A 26,831-nucleotide genomic window follows, 5' to 3' on the forward strand; every position below is an offset into this window, starting at 1 on the left:
GTATGTTAAGTGGGGAAGCAGAAGAGTTCCTTTATTGACTTGGACACAGAAAACAAAGATCATTGGAGAGAGCCCTAAACTAAATTGTTTTCAAAATTAAATTTTTTCCTTAATACAAACATGTGCATTGTTTGTAAATGCCTGATTTAAAACAGAGTGGTGTTTTTAAAAGCTCAATAAAATGTATTCATTTACTTCAGAAAGTAAAAAAGCTAATTGAAAAGTATTATACACAAATTTTCAAAGTATTCAAAAGAATTTCAAATACTGACAAGAGTTTCAAATGGAACATTTTATTCACGTTAGTTGTCTTTTTAACATTTACACACACACTGACACACTCTGGTCTGTGTGAATAAGGGTTGTCTAAATATAAGGGAAATGAAAAATTAAAAAATATATTAATTTTTCATTGTTACAGACAATTACATACACATCACTTACAAAGCTATTACTGATTCTGTCCAAGGAAGCAGAATGGTATAGGAAGAGGAAATTTGTGGGTAAGTTCATTAGTGGCATAACTAAGATCTCAACATGAGAAAGCTGACAAAACACGGATTTTTGCTGTGAAATTTCTCTTTGCAAAATATGGAGAAAAGTCTGTCTATGGCCAGTAAATAGGAGAAGGTGGTGAACTTTTGTAGTCAATTCTCACAGTATTGTGCAGGGTATCAAGAAAACTGCTTAGTCCTTCTCTGGGACCAGCTTCAGAACTTTTCCAATTGCAATGGTCTTACCCTCATCTCTTAAAATAAAACGACCCATCTGAGGAAAATCTTTGAATGTCTCAAGGCAGATAGTTCCTGCTGTCCTTAAACGGGCAATGCACACTTGATCTTGTTTCACGAAGCGGGGCCGGGTCTTACTTTTTTCTCCGGATTTTTTGTCAATCAAGGAGATTAAGGCTGTTATTTCAACTTCCTCAATACAAGTATGAATGTGCAGCACTGCATTATAACCTGGGCAGATGATGGACTTGTGCTCAATAATCACTATCTGAACATCAAATGTGCGTCCAGAATGGCAAAGATTAGTAGGGTCACAAAGTATGAATCCTGGAAGAATCTCTTCTTCTTCAATTCCCTTTAGTCTGATTTTAAGGTTTTCACCTGGGGCTACATAATCAGTCTCAGCATCATCAGAAAGTATTCCAAGAACTTCCACATTGTGCTTGTTTGGCATCATCACAAGCTGCTGGCCTTTAAAAATGGATCCTGATTCCAGCTTTCCCAGGACCACAATGCCCATATCCTTGTACTTATCCACAATTGGCAGTCTAATTGGTCCATCAATTGATCTGTTGAAGTTTGGCATATTATCCAAATACGGAATAAATGGTAACCCAGTGTACCAAGGGCAGAAATCTGACTGCTCTTTAATATTTGCCCCGGTCAGCCCTGAGCAGGGCATAAAGTGAATGTCCTTTTTGGGACTGAAGCCGACTCTTTTCAAAAAGGGCATCAGTTTTTCTTTACATTCTTCATATCTCTCGCTGCTCCAATTTACTGTGGGATCATCCATTTTATTAATAAGCACTATTAAATATTTTACCCCTGCTGTTTTTGCCAACATTGCGTGTTCTCTTGTCTGTCCACCTTTTTCAAAGCCAGTTTCAAACTCTCCTTTTCTGGCAGAAATGACCAGTACAGCCAAATCAGCTTGAGAAGCACCACCAATCATATTTGGGACAAAACTCTTGTGGCCAGGGGCATCTAAAATTGTGAAATGTTTCTTTTCTGTTTCAAAGTAGGCACGACCCACTTCTACTGTTTTACCCTTGTCTCGTTCTTCCTGATTTGTATCTAAGGCCCAGGACAAATACCAAGTTTCTCTGTTTTTTTCTTTAGCTTCTCTTTCATATTTCTCAAGTGTTCTTTTGTCAACCATTCCTGTCAAAAACATTATCTGTCCTCCAATGGTTGACTTGCCAGCATCTACGTGCCCAATGAATACCACATTTACGTGTTCTTTCTTAGAAGCACCTGAGGGTACGGCCACAGACTTAGATTTTCTCATTACCTCTTTCTCCATCATTTCCTGGCCACTTTCTTCTGGAGGCCCTGAATCTCCTAAGGAACTACCCCCTGGCTCAGCTTCACTTACTTCTTTATTGTGCTCCCACGACTCCTCTAGGACCATCTCCACCTCTCCGTTTTCTACAACAGGTTCTGAAAGTTCCATGTTAACGGCTGAATTGGAACCTTTATGCAACACTATCTGTTCCTCTTTGGAATGTTCCACAGGTGCCCCCCGTCCCAGCCTTTTACCTTGAGGGTCCCCCGCGCTGGCGCAGGTTTCCTCGATGCTGGTGGTGTCGGCCCCGGGGGTCTGCGGCTGGGCCCGGCCCCGCAGGAAGGACGGCACAAACTCCGCGGCATGTACATTAGGCACGAAGGGTTTGGCGTTGACGTTGAGCTGACGGCTGAACGCCGAGCTGAGGTGCTCACGCTGGGCCTCGGCACCCGCCGAGAAGGCTCGTTCCCCGCTTGGGTCTGAACCCAGGGCTTCCATGTCCACCTGGTCCCAGCAGTCGGGCGCCGAGTCGCTGCTGCTGCTGCCTGTATCCATGGTCTGAGGACCTGATGGGTGGCGGGGAGGGAGCGGGGTCAGCAGGAGAGTAAGAGCGGGCTCTGCCGACAGGGGGAAGGCAGCAAGCGCGCAGGGCCTAGGGGTAGCGACACGAACCTTAGCGGCAGCTCAGAGGCAGCTAAGTCCCGACACTGCATTCGCAGCTGCGGCGGCGGCAGCAGATATGGCGGCTCAAGCCTCTCCTCTTGTGTGTGAGCGGATCTCCTCCCCCAAACCCCAACCACTTCCGACTCCTCCACAGCCGACCCAGCGCCGGGGGTGGATTGACCCCTCACTGCCTTCCGTACACCCGGCCTCCTTAGTTCTCAGTCTTGGGCTAAGTCTAAAAGTACAATTTTCAAAATGAAAATTTGCAGTTATTTTGTTCACACGATCTGGGACAGCAGTTTTACCACAATTTAAAGATGAAGCCTAGACAGGCACACCTGACTTACAATTCTGCTCAGAGATTCAAGTAAAAATGAAAAATCCCACTGAACAAATAGAGTCAAGATATGGGTTAACTACCTAGAAACCCAACAACCAAAGGAAGAAATACATCATGAAGATTATTTCATCTTCATGAAATACATGAAGATGTAACTGACCCTAGGAAATACAACTTTGGATCACTCATTAATTTGAAACCCAGAGGTCTTTTTGATTTTCCCTTTTTCAGTGAACCCCCATAAGCCTATAACTTTTGCTGATGGCTTCTACGGTGTAAGAATAGGGTTGTAACATCTTTTCATGTTCAGCACTCTGGCTGCCTGCATGGAAGGAATTCCCAAGGAGAACCTTGTCCCAGTGAAGCTGCCCAACCTACAGCATTTGTGCTGGTGCCTGGACAATGGCATCACATAGACAAGCACTGGATTCAGATCACTTTTATTCTTCTGACCAGCTGTATTCTGGGAGTACCTGCCCTACTCTCCAGCACCTCCTCAGAGTACACCCTAGGTCCACAGGCTTTCCTGACTCATTCTAGGGGCCTGGAACCCCAGTCGCTGCTGGTAATGTGTGTGCTCTAAGAAACAATCAGTGTCATGTTGGAACCTTCCTCAGTTAATGGCAATGGCATGGGGCTATGGGTGTCAGCCTAATTAAACCAATTAAGAGCACTGAAATGGACAAAATACCTAAGACCTTAACCAATAGAATCTCAGTCTCAGAAAGAGTTTGTAACACTTGGGCCAAAGCCTGGAAGAGCTAGTTTGTAAATTATCTTAATGTAGGTCAAACTGAAATAGAAAAAGAAAAAGGATACTGGGAAAATACAATTTCCTAGTACAAGATGAACTCATAGAGTTGGATACTAAATAAATCCAAGTCAAAATATTATAAAAATTAGTAACTGATTTATGACTTAAGAATTGTGTTCCCCAGACTTTAGGGATAGAAAAAAAATGTCCTATATCTAACATACTTGGATCCTTGATGGCTTCATTCTGGGGCTGGCACTATTTTACTAGCTCTGTGCTGTTCCCAAGCCATTAGATACCAAATCCCTTCATTCTTTTTGCCTCAGGTAATGGCTTAATTATTTGTTGTCGCATAAAGAGAATGTGCTCACCTATTCACAATGACTAGGAAGAAGTGAGAGGTTGAATGGAGATCTTCGGACAATACTCCACAAATGTGCTGGAGCCTTTCTTGGGCATTCTGTAAACCTAGGATAGGTTTACTAAAATGTCTCTGGGGAACTTGTCTAGGTTTAGGCAGTTGTATTTACATAAGGTTAGTAATAGCAAGGAAGCAGGAAAGACCTGGGAAGTTTCCTTTGTCTGGGCCAATTGCATTGACCACGAGAAGATTAGCATGACTACTCTGTTAAAGAACAGAGGATGCTTCACTTTTAGAAATTAGAGGAAAAATGAGAAATAGTGAGTGGATGTCCTCACAAGCCATCCTCCTTGGAGCTCAGGGAAAAGCAGGTCCACCCAACAAAGAGAAACATTGACCAAGCTGTGTACATAGAGACTAACCTTGGACAAAACTTTTTTGGTTTGTGTGATGGAGTGATTGTATCCAGTTTATCAGCCTAGAACTTTGAAAGAGTTCATTCAGTATATGAGAGAATTCTCTTCACCAAAAGCCTTAAAAAAAACGTAGGTAATATCGAGCCACTGTTTAATTTAGTAATTTTCCGCTTTAAAATATTTTTATTGTAAAAATAGACCAAATACAGAAAACCACATAAAACAAAATTATAGCTTATTGTCGTAGAAGGGAAACATGCTTGTATCCACCACCGAAATCAATAATTAGAAATTTTCATTTTTAGCTTTTTTTTTTTTAATTTATTGGGGTGACAATTGTTAGTAAAATTACATAGATTTCAGGTGTACAATTCTGTATTACATCACCTATAAATCCCATTGTGTGTTCACCACCTGGAGTCAGTTCTCCTTCCATCACCAAATATTTGATCCCCCTTACCCTCATCTCCCACCCCCCACCCCCCTTACCCTCTGGTAACCACTAAACTATTGTCTGTGTCTATGAGTTCTTGTTTCCCATTTGTTTGTCTTGTTCTTTCGTTGTTTTTGGTTTATATACCACATATCAGTGAAATCATATGGTTCTCTGCTTTTTCTGTCTGACTTGTTTTGCTTAGCGTTATACTCTCAAGATCCATCCATGTTGTCACAAATGTTCCTATATCATCTTTTCTTACCGCCGTATAATATTCCATTGTGTATATATGCCACAACTTCTTTATCCATTCATCTATTGAAGGACATTTTGGTTGTTTCCACATCTTGGCCACTGTAAACAAAGCTGCAATGAACATTGGAGCACACGTGTCTTTATGTATAAATGTTTTCAGATTTTTTGGGTAGATACTCAGGAGAGGGATTGCTGGGTCATATGGTAATTCTATTCGTAATTTTTTGAGGAACCTCCACACTGCCTTCCACAGCGGCTGCACCAGTCTGCATTCCCACCAACAGTGGATGAGGGTTCCCTTTTCTCCACAGCCTCTCCAGCACTTGTTACTGCTTCTCTTGTTGATGACAGCCATTCTGACTGGGATGAGGTGATATCTCATTGTGGTTTTTATTTGCACTTCTGTGGTGATTAGTGATGTTGAGCATTTTTTCATATGTCTTTGCCATTTGTATGTCCTCTTTGGAGAAATGTCTCTTCAGGTCCTCTGCCCATTTTTCAATTGGGTTGTTTGTTTTTTTGTTGTTGAGTTTCATGAGTTCCTTGTATATTTTGGATATTAGCCCCTTATCAGAGGCACTTGCAAAAATCTTCTCCCATTCAGTTGGTTGCCTCTAATAATTAGAAATTTGACAGCCAACCCAGAAGGCTTCTCTGTCCCCTGTCCAATCACAACTCACTCCTTCCACCCCTAAATGTAACCACTATCTTAACATTTATGGTAATCACTCCATGATTTTCTGTATAGTTTTAGCACATAAGTGTATGCTCAAATACTACCGTTCAATTTTGTCTAGTTTTTTTGATACTGTTAAGTCTCTCATAATCTACAGGTTCACTTTTTTCACGTCATTTACTCATTGAAGAAAGTGGATGGTGTAACTTGTAGAATTTTTTACATTCTTGACTTTGCTGATTGTATCCTTATGATACAGATTAGAATATTTCTTTTTTGCTCTGTATTTCCTATGTATCAATAATTGGATCTATGATCTTGATCAGATATAGGTGCAATTTTTTTGAGCAAGAATTCTTCAAGGGGGATTTTGAGTATTTACTTAAAGAGGCATATAAGGTCAGGTTGTGACTTGTTTTACAGTTAGCAGTAATTAGTGATAATTGTGTAGACACATATCATTAGGGGTTGCAAAACTGTGATATTGTCTTTGTCATTCTTCCTTTATTAACCAGAATACTACTTTAAAACAATTTCCCTTCATCAACAATTTTGTTACTTTGGGGTACAAGTTGTAAAGGAAAGGCAAGGAAGTGCTTATTTCTCTCTATTTGAGAGTTTTCAAAATAATGATTGGTTGCCTACAATCATTCACAGATGACAAATAAGGATAGTTCAAAATAATAATTATGGATTATTGGATTTATATATATTTGATGTGTTTCAAACAATTTCCCTTACTATACTTATTGATGTTAAGATGGTCTATCATTGGCCAGTGGAAGCCTCTTCAAGTTGGGTTCTGAATCGTTTTGAGACTATGCTAGTTGTCCTCGGTAGTTTATTATCTGGTATGACAAAACGTATCAGACCGATTTTATACATTTCTACCAAGCCAGGAATACTGGTTCTCAATGACAACAGGGAATGATAACATTAGAAAATAAAATATTAATTTGATTTATCTCACCTACACATATAGTAGTCTCAATACGACTACCATCAACATAATTAGAGAAAACATTTTTTCATAAACCCTCCATATTCTCTATCAGTATGTCATAGTTGAACTGCATCTATCTGATAATAACTCACTTTTGTTGAGTGTTTCTTAGGCATAGGTTATATTTCAATTATTTTCTATGAATTCTCATTTCATTTTCCATACCATTTTGTGAAGAAGGTAATCTTATCACTCTATTTTACAGATAAGAAATGGATGTTTAGTGAGGCTGAATTAACTAAGGTCACATAGCTAATAAATAGTAAACTTGGTGTTCAAACACAGAATATAATGCTAAGGCCATACTGGCTTGTAGCATCTATATATACTAAAGAGAGAATAAGGAGATTTGGCAGGTTTAAATCACAAATGGGAGAAGAGGGTAAAGTCTTAAATTATCTGGAGAGAATGGAAACATGGGTGAATTTAAGAGAGAAAGGACATTCTGTGAATTTCTTTTAGGACTTATGTTTTCTTCCTGAAGTAGGAGATGACCCTGTGGAGATTGTGAGGGAGGAATGCAGTAAGAAAAATGAGAAACAGGAAAATTTAAAATTGACTTTTGGGGTGTGGGAGAGATGGCTGTCTTAGGGAATAGTAAAATTATTTTCTTAAGAATTCCAATTAGGGGTGGCCAGTTAGCTCAGCTGGTTAGAGCAGGCTGCTAATAACACCAAGGTTGCGAGTTCAATCCCTGCATGGGCCACTATGAGCTGCGCCCTCCTTAAAAAAAAAAAAAAAATCCAATTAATAAAAGCAGTTTAGACTGGAAAACATAATACTCCCAGGTTTTGAGATTCCCTCTTCCCCCAACATACACTTAGCATCACTGGTGGCCTAGAGCACAAACAAAGTTTTAAATTTCATCCTAGTTTAAGGAATAGTAGTGTCAGATAGGCTGAAAAGAGACTAACAGGAAAATATCAAGGGGCTAATGAACACAGGGTTAAGACTACTGTGTTACATGCCCTATATTGAGTCCATAGTGGCCCATAGTGGTTCTAAAGGAACAAAGACCTCATGGTCACTATTATTAAATGCTAGGAAATTAACTCATTATTTTGAAATTAGGTAAGCAGAGGCAAATAATGAAACAATTATCCTGGGTTTGGCATATGAACTATTACATTGGTTATCAAATAGTAGATGGGGGAAGTTTCTCATCAGAGAATAACTCCATCTAATAAATGAAGAAGGATAGATAGAATCAAAATATCTCCATTTTAACTTCAAATGACTCAAATGCTCTAGGCAATGAACACCGATATCTGCTCCCATTACAAAAAGAAGGACATCCGTACAGCATGTGTTTTCTGATAGATTAATGCAACACTATCTCTGAGACATTCTTGCCAAAATATGAAGACTGAATTAGATGAAGAATCTAGATATCTAACTCTCTGTCACAAATGGCAGGATTTCCTGCTTTCTCATGGCTGAATAATATTCCATTGTACATTGTATGTTCTATGTATCAAGAAACAGAATCTTCCAGAGAAGACCCCTACAGATTTCCCATCCACTTCATTGGGCAAAACTAGGTCTCATGGCCACCATTAAGTATATGGGAGGCTGGAAAAACCATCATCTGACAAAGTGGAATGGGATAGCCATGACTGGATTGAGGAAATCCTGAACATGGTACTTTTAAAAACAAAGTCAGTTTTTCTTACTGTAGGGCCCTGGTAGGAAAGGCTGTTGGATTGGCAATCAATAAGTCTAGTGAGAATAAGAAGCAGGATTCCAGGGTCAAAAAACAGTCAAAAGTAAGGATTGAATATGAACTAAAGGGAATAAATTTACAAGGATTTAGCAACATATTGTTTACAGGCACTTTTGTACCTGTTACCTTGTTCAATCCTCACAATAATCCTACAGATGAGGTAACTGGCATTATCTTCATGTTATGAATGAGGGACCAGAGCCTCATAGAGGAGGAGTGAGGTGGCTAGTTTAGAGTTCAGATTAGTGATTCCACAGTGCATTATTTTCCCTCTATCATGGATCATAGATAGTCTTGTCTCTAGCTTACCAAATTTACCATGGGAAGCAAAAACAGGGGAAGGAAAACAGGTCTACTATCTGCTCAGCACAGTGCTAGGCATATTTCATGACAGGAAGGGGCATATTTTAATTCTGGCCATTTCTCTGATGATGGGAGATGGTGGAAGACATGCGGCTGACAGAGTGGCTCAGAGGTGATCCTGCCTGTATGAACTGAATTGTATATTGTATATTGAATTGTATATGGAAGCCCTAACCCCTAGTACTTCAGAATATGACTGTATTTGAGATTTGAGCTTCAAAGATGTAATTGAATTAAAATGAGGTTGTCTACTTCAATCTGACTGGTGTTCTTATAAGAGGAGATTAGGACACAGAAAGAAACCATGGATGAATGAGCACAGTGGGATGACCATGGGAAGAGGCAGCAAGAGGGTGTCTATGTGCAAGCCAAGGAGAGAGGCCTCAGGGGAAACCAACCCTGCAGACACCTTGATTTTGGACTCTCAGCCTCCAGAACTTTGAGAAATAAATTTCTGTTGTTTAAGCCACCCAGTCTGTGGTTATGGCAGCCCTTACAAATTAATACACTGCTGCCACACCACTTCTGTGGCCCATTCTGCAAAGTCAAATGAAACAGGATAAGTGGGATCACAAGAAATCAGCCATGCACTGACAAAGGAGTGCAGGGCCTTACACTCTACTAGGGAAGCTGTGAAACTTGGGAATCTTATGATACTTAGAGGTGGCTGCCATGTTGTCATATTGCCAGCAGGTCTGATCATCTATTCACAAAGAATGACTCTGATGAGCATTTAGTTCAATGAGCACCTATGGAGCCCAATTCAGATCTGACCAGAATATCAAACAAAGTTCCTAGAAGGCCTTTTTTGTGCCCCATAACTTCACTTAATGTCAATAACAGGTTGCCATTCATGGAGGTGAATAACTGATTTTTATTATGTCAACATTGCTACCATGTTTTACCCAATGCCAGAATTCTGCGACTCATTTCCCTGCAGTCTTTAATGCCCATCCTTTAGAGTTGGGTGGCTTCAGATGTGGATCATTCCAGTTGAACCTTCCCTATCCCCTAATTTTCTAGATGCATGTAGTTAGACACTATTTATAGACTGACAGTTCTCGTTGTGTGAGTCTGTTCTGAAGAACACGAGAAGAGGGGGAGATTCCATCATTCAACCGACTCACGATTGAATCTTTGGATGGTTTAAAAATATACCATTAAATTGTAATCATTTTTTTCACATGTCATGTGAACAACGATTGAGACATCATAATCCCGCAGACTCACCAGTTGACATGTGACATTTCCTATTTCTTCTGATAACCTACTGTACTCTTACTAAACTCTCCCTAAAAAATCAAGGCACTGCAAGGCAGAAACATGTCTGCTCACAGTAGGTACTCGCAGGTGCGTTAAGAGCAAAGAAGCAGAACACACAATAGAATGACCCTTCTTTATTAATTCTATTATATCTTGTTGATAGTTTCATGCTTCCCTGATAGCTGTAGAATCTGTTTTGCAGTAAAGGAAGCAAACCCTTCAGATACCCAAATGATTAAGGAGAAGTAATGGAGCGGCTGGGTGCTACCGCTGTCAATCATCTTGGTGCATATCAGAAGAGGGGTCACCTAAAGGGAGAGAAACGGTGAACAGGTTGTGTCCACGGAGACTGATCCTGGAAACACCTCTTTTTCTGTCTCCCTGACCTGAGACAGGTGAGTTCCTTTGATGACGGTTGGAGAGGAGTGACAATTTCTCTGTTCTGATCTCAAAGTAATTCATCCACTAATAAAAGAAACTTCACCATTAGAGGTCTGAGAAATCAGTGTAGATGATTTCTTACCTACCTTAATTTAATCTTGAGTGGAAAATAAATGGTCTGTGATGAAAAACCTTTTAACTCTCTCCTGTTTTGTAGAAGTCAGAGCATCTCACCTACTCATTGATTGAAACACCACATCTCTTACTTGGAAGGCTTATCAAAGAGAGCGGAATCTTACTTAATCTTTGCCTCAACATTCCCCTGAAACATCAGAGATGTGACTGAAAAGGTATACAGAGAGCTATGCACATGCCTACGGTTGGTTTTCAATTTTTTCTCATGGACCCAAATGGAAATGGAAACCGTACTATTTCTATCCTTTAAAGTGACTTTAGGACACATGCTACAAGATGGTTAACCTTGAAAACATTATGCTAAGTGAAGTAACCCAGTCACAACCGGACAAATATTGGATGATTCCGCATGTATGAAAATGTCTAGAATAGGCAAATTCATAGAGACAGAAACTAGATTACAGGATACCAGGGGCTGGGTGAGAGGGGAGAGTAGGGAGGGGGGAGTTATCTTTCAGTGGATACAGAGTTTCTGTTCAGGGTAATGAAAAAGGTTTGGAAATAGTGGTGATGGTTTCACAATATTGTGACTCTAACTAATGCCACTGGATTGTATACTTAAATATGGCTAAAGTGGCAAATTGCATGCTACATATATTTTACCACCATGAAAACAGCAAGGGCTCCATAGGTATCAGCTGTCACTTAAACCATCGCCTGCCCTTGTCCTTTCTATGCAGAAGTTGTATCTCTGAGGTCTTAGGGACAAACCCTACACACCTGTCAGCCTTTTTCTTGCCCTTTCCCAGATCCATTCTCTCCCTTTCCCTCTATTCTGCTGTTTCTGATATGTCGTTACACGCAAATGTTGAATTCTGAATGTTGGTAATTGTGTTTTTCAGTTTTCCATTTTCAGTGTATCCATGTGATTGGCTGGTTTTTAAATTCCAATTTTTTGATGAAATCTCAATTTTGTCATCCATATTCTTGAACATATTAATCCTAATTATTTCACTGCCCATGTCTGATCATTCCAATATCGGGTCTTCTGGGTAATTTCTTTTCTCTACTTCTCTTAACTTGTATTCTTGATACATCTGGTGATTGAATTAATTGTCAGGCATTGTTTAAGGTGAAGTCAAATGGCCCTGGATGATGCTTACGCCTCCACAGAAGTTTCACTCTCTCAGGCAGGCCGCTAGTGTAGGTGCAGTCACATCACTCCAGTCACGGACTAAGCCGACTCAGGCTGCTTCAGGCTTTCTGAGGCTTGGATTGCCTCTGGTTTTTCCCTCCCCCAGGTTGCAGCTCTCCAGGGGTCCTGGATGTCAGCTTGAGGTGTTTACTGGGGGCCCTCCTTTCGGTGAGTTCTGAACTCAGTTTTATCATCTACTACACCATGGGACTGCTGAGAATTCTGCTGAGACTTTTTTTTTTTTTTTAAACCGGCTGCCTGCTTAGCTTTCTAGTCACATGTCTTATAGCAGCTTAGGTATGGGCAAATGCCTCAAGGAAGAAATCTACCCAATGTAGGTGTCACTTCTGTCTGCTTTTCTTTTTCCCAAGATCTTGACTTCTCAAGTATTGACTGGTTTGTAAGTCTGACTCCAAGTTTGGTTTCCCTAGCCCCGTACGTTTTCTGACGAGCTCACTTCTCTGCTATGAAGTCCAATCACCCAGAGCAGTTTAGGATTCAGCAAGTTCCCTGAGGGAAAATGCAGCACAAAAATGTTGGATTCCCCTCGGTGAGGTTCCCTACTCTTCAGATTCTTCTACCCTGATGTCCTGGACACAGAAGAAATTCCCTGATGACTCCAAGCTGAATAGTTTTACTTTTATCCAGATTTTAATTCTTTCCCATGAGGTAATGGGACTGAAACAAGCTATTTCATCACGGCCATAGCTGGAAGTGGGAAATTATCCACACATGATTTTTAACTGTATTTCTTAAAAACAAATATGCAGGACTGGCTATAAATATTTTCTCCCAAAATATTAATATCACAGGTTTGTCTTACCAGATATCAGTGCCATTCTGTGATTTAGAACCCAAACATTGGTGGAGCAAAACCTACAGAATCGTCAAGGAAGAATGTGCGACCGCCAATATTTTTACACAACCAATCAGTGGCTCAGGTATAAAAGCAATAGGCAAACAATTTTGAACATGTATTAACTCAGGGAATTTTATTCTAATGACTGTTTGAAACATACTGGTAGGGTATGGACTTCAGTCAACCAGTATTATGGAAGGCAGTGTGGATCTTCCTCAAAAAATTAACAATAGAATTACCATATGACCCAGCAATCCCTCTCCTGGGTATCTACCCAAAAAATCTGAAAATATTTGTCCGTGAAGATATATGTACTCTGATGTTTATTGCAGCTTTATTTGTGGTGGCCAAGACGTGGAAAAAACCAAAGTGTCCTTCGATAGATGATTGGACATGGAAGATATGGTATATATACACAATAGAATACTATCCTGCCATACGAAAAGATGAAGTAGTGCCATTTGTGACCACATGGACGGATCTTGAAATTATAATGCTAAGTGAAATAAGTCAGACAGAAAAAGTAGAGAGCCATGTGATTTCACTGATGTGTGGTATATAAAACTGAAAGCAACAAAAGAGCAAGACAAACAAATGAAGGAACAAAAACTTATAGACACAGACAATAGCTTAGGGGTTACCAGAGGGTAAGGGGGGAGGGGTTCTCTAGAAGAGGGTAAACGGGGTCTAATACATGGTGATGGAAAGAGAACTAACTCTGGGTGGTGAACACGCAATGTGAGATATAGATAATGTATTACAGCATTGTACACCTGAAATCTTGTAACTTTACCAACAATTGTCAACCCAATAAACTTTAATTAAAAAAAAAAAAACCCTATGGCAACCGGATTGTTGTTGAGAGCTAAACTTTCATAAAAGTAACAAATCAAGTGGAATAGATGTAAATATGGTTAACATTATTAAGGCAAACATAGAGGGAAGGAAAGAGGAGAAAGATTTCCTAATTTGATCATTTCTCATAGCTAGCCATTAATAAAGAATGTGTAAAGGAACAGAAGATTAGGAGCATTTCATAGATTTGTATTCACAAAAATATCCACAGGGACTTTGGGTTCGTGAGGAAGAGAGTATAGACTCACTTTTTCCTGTTTTTTCCCCTCCAAATTCAAATAATTACATTTGGAATACTTTAACAGACAATCATAAAATGACTGTGAACAGTGGAAAGGAAAAGATGGTCTGACAGGAAGCTAAGGACTTGAAGATCTACATGGTGGTGAATTCCCTGATCTATCTTTTCATCGCTCACACATCCTGAATTGGATTCCAGATGTGCAACAAAGAAATGCCAATACCCATAGGCAAAAGGATGCGAAAAAACATGAAATGAAATAAATACAACAAAAAAGCAAAGCCTACCGTTAATGGGCAAATGGCTAGAAAAGTGGAAGCCCGATAGTGACACGAAGGAGACATGGATGACCATTAAAAGCAGCAGGCATGTTACCCAACACAAGGCATTCATTCGTCACTTGGGCTGTTCTTTTTGAGATCGAGACAGGGTTGCCGTTAGCTAGATTTATTTTCTTGCAGCAAGTAAAGGAGACAGAGGATTCACATCCAAAGCCCTGTCTCCTGGAAGGCAGGTTTAGTCATTGCTTGTATACACTATTTGGTTAATTATGTGTTGGTTTTTTTCTTTGCACTTAGCTATACGTATCCAGTTGGGTTTCTGTCGAGCTTACATGTTACAGTTGCAGCTGCGAAACACTGTGCTGCATTTTAACATAGAGAAGAACCACCCAGTCCTTGAGACCCTTGTCCTATCTAACAATTCCTCCTGGAGATTTTTCACTCCCCATTCCTGAGGGAGTGGGGATGAGGGTCATAATTCTGTAACTGCTTCCTGCTGAACATGGAAGTGAGAGAAGAGTGAAATTCTCTGGCTGCCTGACTTACGGGAGTCTCAGGGTCCCCTAAGGTCTGGGCTTCCTGAGAACAGGAGAGCATAAAGAGACAGGCTATAGAATAGTAATAATGGCTAATTGACTGGGATAAGCTCTTTCTACATCCCCCTGTTTAAACCTCGCAATCATCTTGTGATGCTAACCCAGGTCCAGCCTACTCCACACACCTGTGCTCTTATCTACTGTCCTCAATACCTGGCCGTGGTCACTGTGACCTCTTCCTGCTGTTCTGAGCCAGTACATAAACAGGGCTCTTAATTCTCTTTGAAGAGGCACAGAAAAGCACAATGAATAACACGATGGACCAGAGTGACAGCCTCCCTAAGGACAAAGCGTTCTGAGCCTCTCAGAATGGATGGCAATCGGCAAGGGAGAGAACACATTTACTTGAAGGGGGAGGAAAGAGCAGGTGCTGTCATATTTGAATCTTCTTCCCCTGTGATCCAGGATACTGAGCCATGATTTCCATTTGGGATAAAGTTATCTTTTAACATTTGGGCTCAGAATCTCCAAGGAATTTCAGGGAGCTAAAGTAAAAGAAGATCCCCTCAACACAAACTGAGAGTGAATGAGGCACTTGCAAATGCAACATGTAAATCTTGCAGATACTGGCATGCAGATGCAATGTGCAGGTGTCTTGTATTCCTCAAGCACCAGAGCTCATAGGTGAATGATGCTCATTACTTTGACAATGCTTACTGAATACCTACTGCATGTCCAGTATTGTTGTCGTGCTGGGGGCACAATAAAGAAAATGAACATAGCCCCTGCTCCCCATGGAACTGATGCCCGGGGTGGGGGGGTGTAGATAAAAACCAAGGAGACTGAGACTCTGCCACACATAAACTCACACTGTGGTAGAGAGAGAGACAAATGGAAGCACCGCTCTCACAGGAGGCATGTGCCATATGAATCAGGGGAAGGGAGAGAGGGCACCAGGCCTTGTGGGAGAATGAGGTCTATCCAGCACTTTGAAGGACAGGTTGGATCTGGGGCAAGAAGTGGACTATGTAGAAAGGGCGAGCCCAGTGGATGAAGCATGTTGGGGAAAGGGCACAGCAGTCCCACAGGAGGAAGCGTGGAGCTGCTGCTCAGAAAAGAAGCTGAGGTCTCACGAGTCTTCTTGGCGTGATTAGGCTCAGACACAAGGGAATGCATGGCTGCGCACCTGCCCAGCGTCAGTGATCACTGGTTTTTCTTCTCCTAAAATAGCATTTCTTTGGCACTATTCGTTTGTGCAAGGCTCTTTATCCACCATTTACCATTACAGACTGTTCTCAGCTTCCTTTTCCTTTCCCTTCTGATGATGGTTTTCTCAAAACCACCCTTGCAGATATATGTTCTTTCACAGGCCTATGAAAAGTGCTGATGTCACTTAAAATGTTTGATTATTATTATTATTATTATTACCACCATTACTTGATTGCTAAGTGAATGGACAGGGAACCAGTAAATTACTTTTTAAGACCCCTCTAACATCTTTCTAACTATTCAAACCCACTTTATACCATTTCAAAACAAATTTTTCCATCAGGCTAAAAGCAGTTCATTTCCCCATGTCATTTCCACCTTCCTCCCACAGCGTGTGGCTCAAAAGCCCCACCTCTTGGCTTCTGTTACTCAAAATACATACATGTGGTTGACTCTACCTGCTTGATTTTGCAAGCCCAGTAAAGCTGACTCAAACTACATTTTTAAGTCATAGCAGACTTTCCTCTCTTTTTTCCTGGCAACAATCCAATCAGGTGAACTTCGAGAGAGAAAAAAGGCCAAACAGAGCCCGAACCACAGAAATTTCTGAGTCATTCTTCTGGATTGCTGGTTCGGGGCAAAAAACAAAGCATGGGTGGCTTTGGTCCTACGTGTTGTCATCTTTCTGAACTTGTGTATATGCTCCACAGCGACTGGGAAAACACCCTGGATCAACTGGTGTTGTCTTTTTTCACCACAATCTTAAAACAGGGGTTCCTCAACCTTGTGGCCCGTCAGAATTTTCAGGAGAGCATTGAAACAATATAGATTCCCAGCTGTCACTCCTAGACATTCAGATTCAATGGCCCTAGCGTTGAGTCCAGGAGTCTGTGTTTCCACAAAGTTCTCCAGTTTATTCTGATGCGTGGCCAAGAGTAGAAACCACTGCTTTTGCCCTTACTCACACGTGTCTAACCAGAGTGCTTGTTACCTCGAGTTTGAGGCAAAACTTATCTCTGAAGGAGTGTATCATCACCTCTTACCCAAAGATCGTGGATTCTCTCCTTCCTATGTCCGTTTTTATTTGGCCTCTCTTACCACACCTTTGGTAAAATTTCTGAAATCACACCTGCCAGAAACTGATAATTTTTTCCCGCTTACCATACAGAGGAAGGAAAGCAGTGGGAGTCTTCTATACAAACAGATCAATAGTAACTGTTTTTCTAGGAACTATGGTTGTTTGGGGAAGGTCTTGTATGCAAACAGCCTATAAAACATGCTCCATTTTTGGCTCATAGATAAAACCAGTAATTCTTCCCATATAACCCCAAGCATATATCCTTACACCATAGCTATAGGCTGGCCCCCGAGTCCCACAGCCAAACCCTGGCGGCTCAGTCTTGTTTTTCTTCTAGGTAAGAGATCCTCTCTTCCACCCCAGAGCACCTCCATTGGAAACCATGAGCTCACTCGCTTGTCCTCCTCAGTGAAGGTGCTACAGCCCGTCTCATGGGGACCTTGTTGTTCCGGAGACCGCAAGGAACCCTACTCTCTTGGGTCCCATTCCCATTTCCCATGATGAGTGGCATCCTGGCTGCGGGTGCCTCAGAACGTGCCAACATAGGATGGAAGCAGAGCAGGGTTTGCAGTGGCGCTCATGGGACATGCTGAAACCTAAGGGAGCAAAGAGCTGAAAACAATGCGTCCCGAATCCACAATTGACTTCCAGGGTAGAGTGAGTCTGCCTTGGACGGGACAGGCAGTTTCCTACTTTTATTATTATTATTATTATTATTATTATTATTATTATTATTATTATTAAAGTTTATTGGGGTGACAATTGTTAGTAAACTTACATAGATTTCAGGTGTACAATTCTGCATTACATCATCTATAAATCCCATTGTGTGTGCACCACCCGGAGTCAGTTCTCCTTCCATCACCATATATTTGATCCCCCTTACCCTCATCTCCCACCCCTTTCCCTCCTTACCCTCTGGTAACCACTAAACTATTGTCTGCGTCTATGAGTTCTTGTTTCTCATTTCTTTGTCTTGTTCTTTTGTTGTTTTTGGTTTATATACCACATATCACTGAAATCATATGGTTCTCTGCTTTTTCTGTGTGACTTGTTTCGCTTAGCGTTGTAATCTCAAGATCCATCCATGTTGTCATAAATAGTCCTACTTCATCTTTTCTTACCACTGACTAGTATTCCATTGTGCATATATACCACAATTTCTTTATCCATTCGTCTGTCGAAGGACATTTTGGTTCTTTACATGTCTTGGCCACCGTAAATAAGGCTGCAATGAACATTGGAGCACATTTGTCTTTATGGATGAACGTTTTCAGATTTTTTTTGGGTAGATACCCAGGAGAGGGATTACTGGGTCATATGGTAATTCTATTCGTAATTTTTTGAGGAACCTCCACACTGCCTTCCACAGCGGCTGCACCAGTCTGCATTCCCACCAACAGTGGATGAGGGTTCCTTTTTCTCCACAGCCTCTCCAGCACTTGTTACTGCTTCTCTTGTTGATGACAGCCATTCTGACTGGGATGAGGTGATATCTCATTGTGGTTTTTATTTGCACTTCTGTGATGATAAGTGATGTTGAGATTTTTCACATGTCTATTTGCCTCTTTGGAGAAGTGTCCCTTCAGGTCCTCTGTCCATTTTTAAATCAGATTGATTGCCTTTTTGTTGAGGAGATGTATGAGTTTCTTGTATATTTTGGATATTAGCCCCTTATTGGAGGCACTGTTCGCAAAAACTTCTCCCATTCAGTTGGTTGCCTCTTTTTTTTTTCGATAGTTACCTTTGCTGTGCCAGAGCTTTTTAGTTTGATATAGTCCCATTCATTTATTTTAGCTACTACTTCCCTTGCTGTTGAAGTCAAATTTATAAAATCCTCTTTGAACCCAAGGTCCATAGTTTAGTATCTATGCTTTCTTCTATGCAGTTTATTGTTTCAGATCTTATGTTTAGGTCTTTGATCCATTTTGAGTTAATTTTGGTACATGGTGACAGTTAGCAGTCTAGTTTCATTCTTTTGCACGTGGCTTTCCAATTCTCCCAACGCCATTTATTGAAAAGGCTTTCTTTTCTCCATTGTATGTTTTTGGCTACTTTGTCAAAAATTACCTGTCCATATTTATTTGGGTTTATTTCCGGGTTTTCAGTTCTATTCCATTGGTCTATGTGTCTGTTTTTCTGCCAACACCATGCTGTTCTGATTATTGTTCCCCTGTAGTACAAGCTGAAGTCAGGGTGTGTGATACCAGCAGCCTTATTCTTTTTTCTTAGGAGTGCTTTTCTATTCGGGGTCTTTTGTGATTCCTTAGAAATCTGATGATGTTTTGTTCTGTTTCTTTAAAAAATGCCATTGGGATTTTGATGGGGATTGCATTAAACCTGTATATTGCTTTGGGTCCTATGACCTCTTTAACTATGTTGATTCTTCCAATCCATGAACATTTTTAAATTTCTTTGTGTCTTCTTCCATTTCTTTTTAAAATGTCTTATACTTTTCAGCGTATAGAACCTTCACATCCTTTGTTAAGTTGATTCCTAGGTATTTTATTCTTTTTGTTGCAATTGCAAAAGGAATTGTTTGTGTTGTTTTTTTTTCTGAAATATCATTGAAGTATATAGGAATACAATGGATTTCGTACATTGATTTGTAGTCGGCAACTTTACTGTAGTCATCTTTTTGTTTGTAATAGCTTTTTGGTGGAGTCTTTAGGGTTCTCTATATAAAGAATCATGTCATCTGCAAAAAGTGACAATTTGACTTCTTCATTTCCAATTTGGATGTCTTTTATTTCTTTCTCTTCCTGACTGCTCTGGCTAGGACTTCCAATACTATGTGGGATAACAGTGGTGATATGGTACAAACCCTGTCTTGTTCCTGAACGTAGAGCGAAAGGCTTCAGTTTTTCGTCGTTAATTATGATATTAGCTGAGGATTTGTCACATATGACCTTTATCATGTTGAGGTATTTTCCTTGTATATCCATTTTATTAAGTGTTTTAATGATAAATGGATGTTGTATCTTGTCAAATGCTTTTTCTGCATCTCTTGATATAATCATATGATTTTTGCCCTTTATTTTGTTCATGTGGAGTATCACATTGATCGATTTGTGTATGCTGATCCATCCTTGTGTCCCTGGGATGAACCCCTCTTGATCGTGCTGTATAATGTTTTTAATACATTGTTGTATTAAATTTGTGAGAATTTTGTTCAGGATTTTTGCTTCTATATTCATCAGAGATATTGGCCTATAATTTTGTGTGTGTGTGTGTGTGTGTGTGTATGTGTGTGTGTGTGTGTGTGTCTGTGTTATCCTTACCAGGTTTTGGTATCAGGGTAATGTTGGCCTCATAAAATGAATTAGGAAGTATTGCCTCTTCTGCACTTTTGAGGAGGACTGGTGTTAGATCTTCTTTGAATGTTTGGTAGAATTCACTAGTGAAGCCATCTGGTCCTGGCCTTTTGCTTTTGGGGAGGTTTTTGGATGACTGATTCAATTTCCTTACTGTTGATCAGTCTATTTAGATTTTCCAGTTCTTCATGATTCACTCTAGGAAGGCCATATGTTTCTAAGAATTTGTCCATTTCTCGTAGGTTATTGAATTTGGTGACATATAGTCCTTCGTAGTATTCTTAGATGATCCTCTGTATTTCTGGGGTAACCATGGTAATTTCTCCTCTTTCATTTCTGATTTTGTTCATTTGTGTCTTTTCATATCTTAGTGAGTCTAGCCAAGGGTTTGTCAATTTTATTAATCTTTTCAAAGAACCAGCTCTTTGTTGTATTAATTTTTCTATTGTCTTTTTGTTCTCTGTTTCACTTAGCTCTGCTCTGATTTTTATCATTTCCATCCTTCTGCCGTCTTTGGTTTTCATCTTTCATCTTTTTCTAGTTTTTTAAGGTGTAATGTTTGGTTGTTCATCTGGGATTTTTCTTCTTTCTTGAGATAGGCCTCTCATGATATAAACTTTCTTCTTATTGCTACTTTCACTGCATCTCAATAATTTTGGTAAGATGTATTTTCATTCTCCTTTGTGTCTATGTTTCTACATATCTTTTGATCTCTGCTCTTATTTCTTCTTTGAACCAGTCGTTCTTTAAAAGCATGTTGGTTAATGTCTATATATTTGTGGATTTTGAGAGGTAGAATTCACCAGGGAAGCCATCTGGTCCTAGTTTTGACTGCACGTTTTGGAACGTTTATACCATGGGTGCATGTATCACCTAGTCATTCTTTTCTTCTTAAAGACAAGAACAGAAAAGAAAGAGCAATAACACAGGCTTGCAGTTAGCAATCGGAATTTTTGACTCTCTCCACCATGCAGGTTCGGCTATGTAATGAGGGTCCTAGTGCCAAATGAAAACCTGGGGTTTCTCGTTCAAAAAGCGGAGAAAAGCTTCCCCCCGCCCCTTGCTTCCACAGTCTTTCTTTTGACCTGTCACAGTGTTTTGTTTTTGCTGGTTAATGTCGTGAAGGTCCTCACAGGTTCCCAGGTGGCTCACCCCATGACTTGGCACTCTCAACCCTGCCCCGTCCTGCACCCACACTCAGGCCCGTGCCACAGGGTGGAGTGAAGCAGCAGTCACTTGGACAGGAGAAGAGGGGGAGTCTGGGTGAGTGGGTGGGCCATGGTCTGTGGGGAGCAGAGAACCTGTCCCAGTGAGACTGGGAGCTGGTGGGCCTGGACGGGAGGAGAGCTGAGGCTCCAGGTTCCCGGCACATACTGCACTGTCCCATCAGAAAACACTTAGAAAACACAAATTCAAAGAAAAACGGTTAAGAATATCAAGAAGGCAACATTAACCCACAAGCCTAGGGATCCGTTCTCGGCATGGGCCCTGTGGGACTACGCTAGCTTTAGGCCTTTAAAGCTGACCCCGTGTGCCATTATTCAACTTCACTAGGGCTTCAGTCTCCTCATCTGTAAAACAGAGATTTAGAACTGTTATAGCTTTTCCGGTGAAACTTCAATGAGATTTTACATGTTAAGTGCTTAACATTGTACGTGGCACAGTATAATTAACCATTACAAGTTGAATATTAATGTACTAAATCATTATTGAGACAGTATTTTTTAGGATGTTATCAATTAACAATCAGTAGATATTGCATCAGAATTCTAATTATTAAATAAATACTCTATTAAAATAGTGTAAAGGTATATGAACACAGATAAACATCACAACAGATAGAACCATGGGCTACAACAGATTAAACAGGGGTATTCCTCTTACGGTTTTGATGATGAAGTGTGTTCCAGTCCATCCCTAAAGCCCAAATATGCCAGCTGTTCACGCATCTGTAGATGATCTCAGCAAGTTCAGAACAAAGCCTCTGACCATTATGAATCCGTCTTGGTCCTGGTGAGACACGTGTGGTTCACAGAAGCTGGCAAGTACCTCAGATCCCACGGCAACCAAGTCTGTCAGGGAGCTCCATCTCCCATAGAAAAAGGATGGTGAGCCTTTCTCTAAGAGGTAGACTGCATGTTGGTGGGTGGGTTCGCACCTCTCTTCTGGGTACTGTCCACTTTACACCAGACCCACGCTGTCTGCATACAAAACCACCTCTTGAGGTGATGTTCCCATGCTTCCATTGAGCACCAGTGCCAGGCTTCTTCCATGTCGCCAGCCCAGAACACCATCCTACTTTCCTCCACCTGTCCTTCCTTCCTCGTGGGGTTGGGGGCTCTTCTTTCACTCGTCAAAGTGCCACCATCCCTTTACACACTTTCATCACTGGAATTTTCCTAGGGTGTGTTACATTACCCATCCCCATTAATAGTGTGACGAGGTGGGGCAGTAACTGGAGGGGAAAGAGGGGGTCAACATGGGAGAAATTATAGCATGTTTGTAGGCTGATGAGAATAATTCATAATGCGATGGTCCAGTGTTCATTTTCTCCATGTAATGAACCAGTTCTCCAAACGTTGACCTTTAAAAAAAACACACTGTTGGGAGAGGAAATCCACTTTGGGCCCTGCGTGTTTGTTCATGTTTTTGCTGGATATGCCAAGAATTCGAAGCCCTAACTACTCTTACCCAGGAGGTTTCTCAGGGTTGAATTTGTATTGAGCAATCCTGAGGGATGCGGGAACACCTCCCATAAAGGGCAGGATTGCTTCTGCTCACTATCCAAGCAATAAATCTCTCAAGCTCAGGGCTCCCCTCCTGCATCACAACCCTCTGCGTGTGCGGGCATCCAGATGAGTCTACCTTCATTGTCCCAGGGGACTTAGAGGACACGTACCACCAGTGCAAACATGGTGCTCTGACTACTGCTTTTGTTGCAAGTAACAAAGTCCTTTGTGTCTCACCCAGGAGTCCTCTGTCTTCTCTCAGCATCTGTCAATTTATGGCAAATTAACTTGTAAGATTGCAAGTAGCATAAAATCTCAGATCCTCCACAGTCCTTGACACACAGATTTAAGTACATCACTCCTCTGTTTCCCTTTGCTTTTAGGATAAAGGTCAACTCTGTTAACATGGTCTTCCAGCCCCTGCATGGCTTGGCCCTGCCTACATCTTCGGGTCCTTGTGCCACTTTCCCCCAAATCTCTCTGTTCTTTAGTCGTATGGAAGAGAAAAGCACTGCCTGACATCTGGGCACTGGCCTGACACTTACAAGGAGGTCTCTGTTGCTGGTAGCATGGCTTGCTACTCACGGTTAACGTTGTTCTCCCTTTGGACACGAACAACTAAATCATCCAACCAAAACTCAAATCTCATAATAGTTTCTTTCTAATATGATCTTCCTGAGACACAACCACAGTTCCGTATGCTGTGTGTTTATTCACTGCAAGGAGTAATAAACGCAGTTATTTAACTACCTGTGTATTCCTAGTGCTGTTTGGCTGGAAGGCAAATATCAGTTGTTGTTTCAGTTTATTAAACATGCCAATTTCTGTCCTGCTATAGGGACTTTGTACATACTGTATTTTGTTTGTCTAGAATACTGTTCTCCTAACCTCTTCAACCTCACTAATGCCTCCACAATTCATTCATTCATTCTGCAAATAAGTGTCAAACATTTACCATGTGCCAAACACCGTGTTAGTTACAGGAAATGCAGTGGGGAGAAAAACCACACACTGTCCTATTTCTCCTTTGCTTACAGGTAAGCATATAAAGAAATATTAAATCCAACATCTCATTAATGAATATATAACTTTAAAATGACTTAGTTGCTGTGATAAGAAGCATACTTCTTGTGGGTTTATGATAATAAGAATCTAATCTAGACTTGAGGGTGGGGGACAATTGAGTGGCACTAAAGCTAAAATCTGAAGGATGAATGCAACATTAATTAATAACCTGTCATTCTTGACTCCTGGTATAGTATGTGCAAGAACCATTTGGTTAGAGTAATTTCAACAGGTTCAAGGAACTTACAAGTGGTTATATGACTGGAGTGCATAATACAAGTAGAAGAGTGGTGTGAGATATAGAGAAAAAGAAGTATACTGGCTGCATGTGTGGTTTGTATAATCTAACTACCTGCATTTGGCTCTCAGTTCTCTCGCTTACTAGCTATGAAACAGGGAGGAAGTTACTGAACTCTTTTTTATCTTACTTGTATACTGGGTCATGATTTAAAAGTGTCTTACAGAGGTTTTATGAGATTTCAGTAACATAATGCCTGTAAAGCACAGAGGACCATAAAAACTGATTGCAAATAACATTCGATGTTAGCTGTTATTATTATGAATATGGTGGATAGGAAAGGATAGCAGGGCTGGGACTAGGATGAGATAGCAGTGTTATAAAATTAAAAGAAACACTCACTTCTTGAACATTCTCTTACACTTTGCATTCTTGGTGCCTGTCTTGTCCAAACCTAGTCCTGACCCTTAGAGAGAGATCAGATCATGCAGACATGTTAAAGTTTTTTGGTTTTCTCCTAATAGCAAGGGGAGATTTTGAGAGTTTTAACCAGATGGAATGAATGAATGGGGTATGTATATGACATACTCTACCATTTGTTTTGAAAATATTGTTTAGAAAAAAATACAGATTGGAGGGAAGCAAGTGTCAGTGTGGATAGTGGCCAGTTAGGAAAAAGTTTAACCAGTTGAAGTATGACAATGCTGAGAACTTGGACAGCAATGGTGATAGTGGAGCTAGAAAGACATGGGCAAGTTTAGTAAATATCTAAGAGTAAAATTTATAGGGCTTGGCAATGTGAAAGGCAAGGGCAAAAGAGGTGAGAAAGTTGCTTGCTTCTGCAGCATATATACTAAAATTAGAACGATACAGAGAAGATTAGCATGGCCCCTGCGCAAGGATGACACACAAATTCGTGAAGCATTCCATATTTTTTGACTGTAAATACATATATATATATATATATATATACATATATATGTGTGTGTATATATATATATTTCCCCCTACGGTATGTGGAGTACAGCATAGGGAATGGAGTCAATGGTACTGTGGCTGCTATGTGCGATGTCGGAGAGGTGGTAGATAGGGGGAGGGGGTTGTCACTTTGTGAGGGGTGTAAATGTCTAACTATTACATTGTTTTGTACACCTGAAACTAATAATAAAATAAAATAAAAAATTAAAAATAATAAAAAATAAAAGAGGTGACAAGGATGATGCATAGATTTCTGGCACATGTGAATGAATAGACTGATACAATTGAAAGAGATGATAACACTGGAAAGAAACCAAATTTAGGAAGTAGAGCATGCATTTGTCCTTGGTAATGAGTTTGAGGTGCCTTTGAGATACTCAATTGGATATATTGAATAGAAAGTTGGTTATTCTAGTCTGGAGCTCTGTTGACCACAGGGGTTGAGAAATAAATGTCCTTGGTAGCTTATAGATGGTGATTAACGATGAGGATATAATTGGGATTGCCTTAGGGAGAACATGGAGTGATAATAAGAAAGCTTAGAACCAAGCCTCAGGAAACTGAAATATTTAAGGTCTAGGTAGAAGAGGATGACCTTACAAAGGAGATAGATAAATCAACAAAAGGTAAGAAGAACACCGGGAAAATAGTGACACTAAAGTCAAAAGAAAAGACTGTTTCTAGGAAGAAAGAGTGCTCCAGGGTATCAGAGGAGGGAGATATCAGGCAATTGCAGATTGGAAATTTTTCATGGCCTTTAGCAACACAGAGGTCATTGGTTACATAAATAATGAATGATATTGCAGGTAGTGATGGAGTGAAATTCACATATAGGCTGAGAAGTAAGAAGTAGGTGGAATAATGATAACAGAGCCATTTCTTTCAAGACATCTTGCTATGGAGGAAGGGAGAGAGAACAGGCACTTTTTGGAGGGGTACGTAAGTTCAAGGAAGGGTGATTTAAAAAGACAATTTGCCGAATTTAGATTTTCAACATTTTATTTACTCTGGTTTTACTCTGGTGCCAGGTATTGGGCCAAATGCTTTACATACATATGGCATTCAATCTGCACAGCAATCCAAAGGTAGAGGTATTATCTTCTTTCTACAAATGAAAAAGTAGGGGCTTTTGGAGAGGTTAAATAACTTGCCTAAAGCCACACATTGCATCTAAGTGGCAAGGTAAGATGCTAATGCCAGTGTGACACCAAAGCCTATGCACTTAACCACTGCAATAATCCACATCATTTCTCTTGAATTTCAGCTTCACTCCCCAATTCCTTCAATTTTGCCTGTCCTTCCTCTACTTTAGCTTTCTAAGAAATCTGAGGAGGTAACCAAAAGAAGACTGAGAAAACCAGACCTCCCAGCATCCTACAGGGACACTGGAAGTTCTTTGAAGTGGAGGTGGTGGGAAAGAGGGGCATCATTTCCAGTGGTGTTGCTGAGCTTTCCCTCAAGCCCTGGT

The 26,831-nt window shown here is 40.5% G+C and overlaps 1 protein-coding gene and 1 non-coding gene across 2 annotated transcripts; one reads left to right on the forward strand and one right to left on the reverse strand.

The window, feature by feature from the left end:
- Nucleotides 1–306: 306 nt before the first annotated feature.
- On the reverse strand, nt 307–2,788 carry GSPT2 (G1 to S phase transition 2). The gene is made up of 2 exons (XM_033104148.1): nt 2,689–2,788; nt 307–2,582 (listed from the first exon to the last, which is right to left on the reverse strand). The coding sequence occupies exon 2, from the start codon at nt 2,569–2,571 to the stop codon at nt 688–690; it is 1,884 nt and encodes a 627-aa protein (XP_032960039.1). The 5' UTR covers nt 2,572–2,582; nt 2,689–2,788; the 3' UTR covers nt 307–687.
- A 22,430-nt stretch (nt 2,789–25,218) lies between these two features.
- Nucleotides 25,219–25,321, forward strand: LOC117030620 (U6 spliceosomal RNA). The gene has a single exon (XR_004424427.1). It is a non-coding gene; the product is annotated as a U6 spliceosomal RNA (small nuclear RNA).
- The last annotated feature ends 1,510 nt before the right edge of the window (nt 25,322–26,831 follow it).

Source organism: Rhinolophus ferrumequinum, chromosome X, assembly GCF_004115265.2.
Source record: "Rhinolophus ferrumequinum isolate MPI-CBG mRhiFer1 chromosome X, mRhiFer1_v1.p, whole genome shotgun sequence".
Taxonomy (NCBI): Eukaryota; Metazoa; Chordata; class Mammalia; order Chiroptera; family Rhinolophidae; genus Rhinolophus; species Rhinolophus ferrumequinum.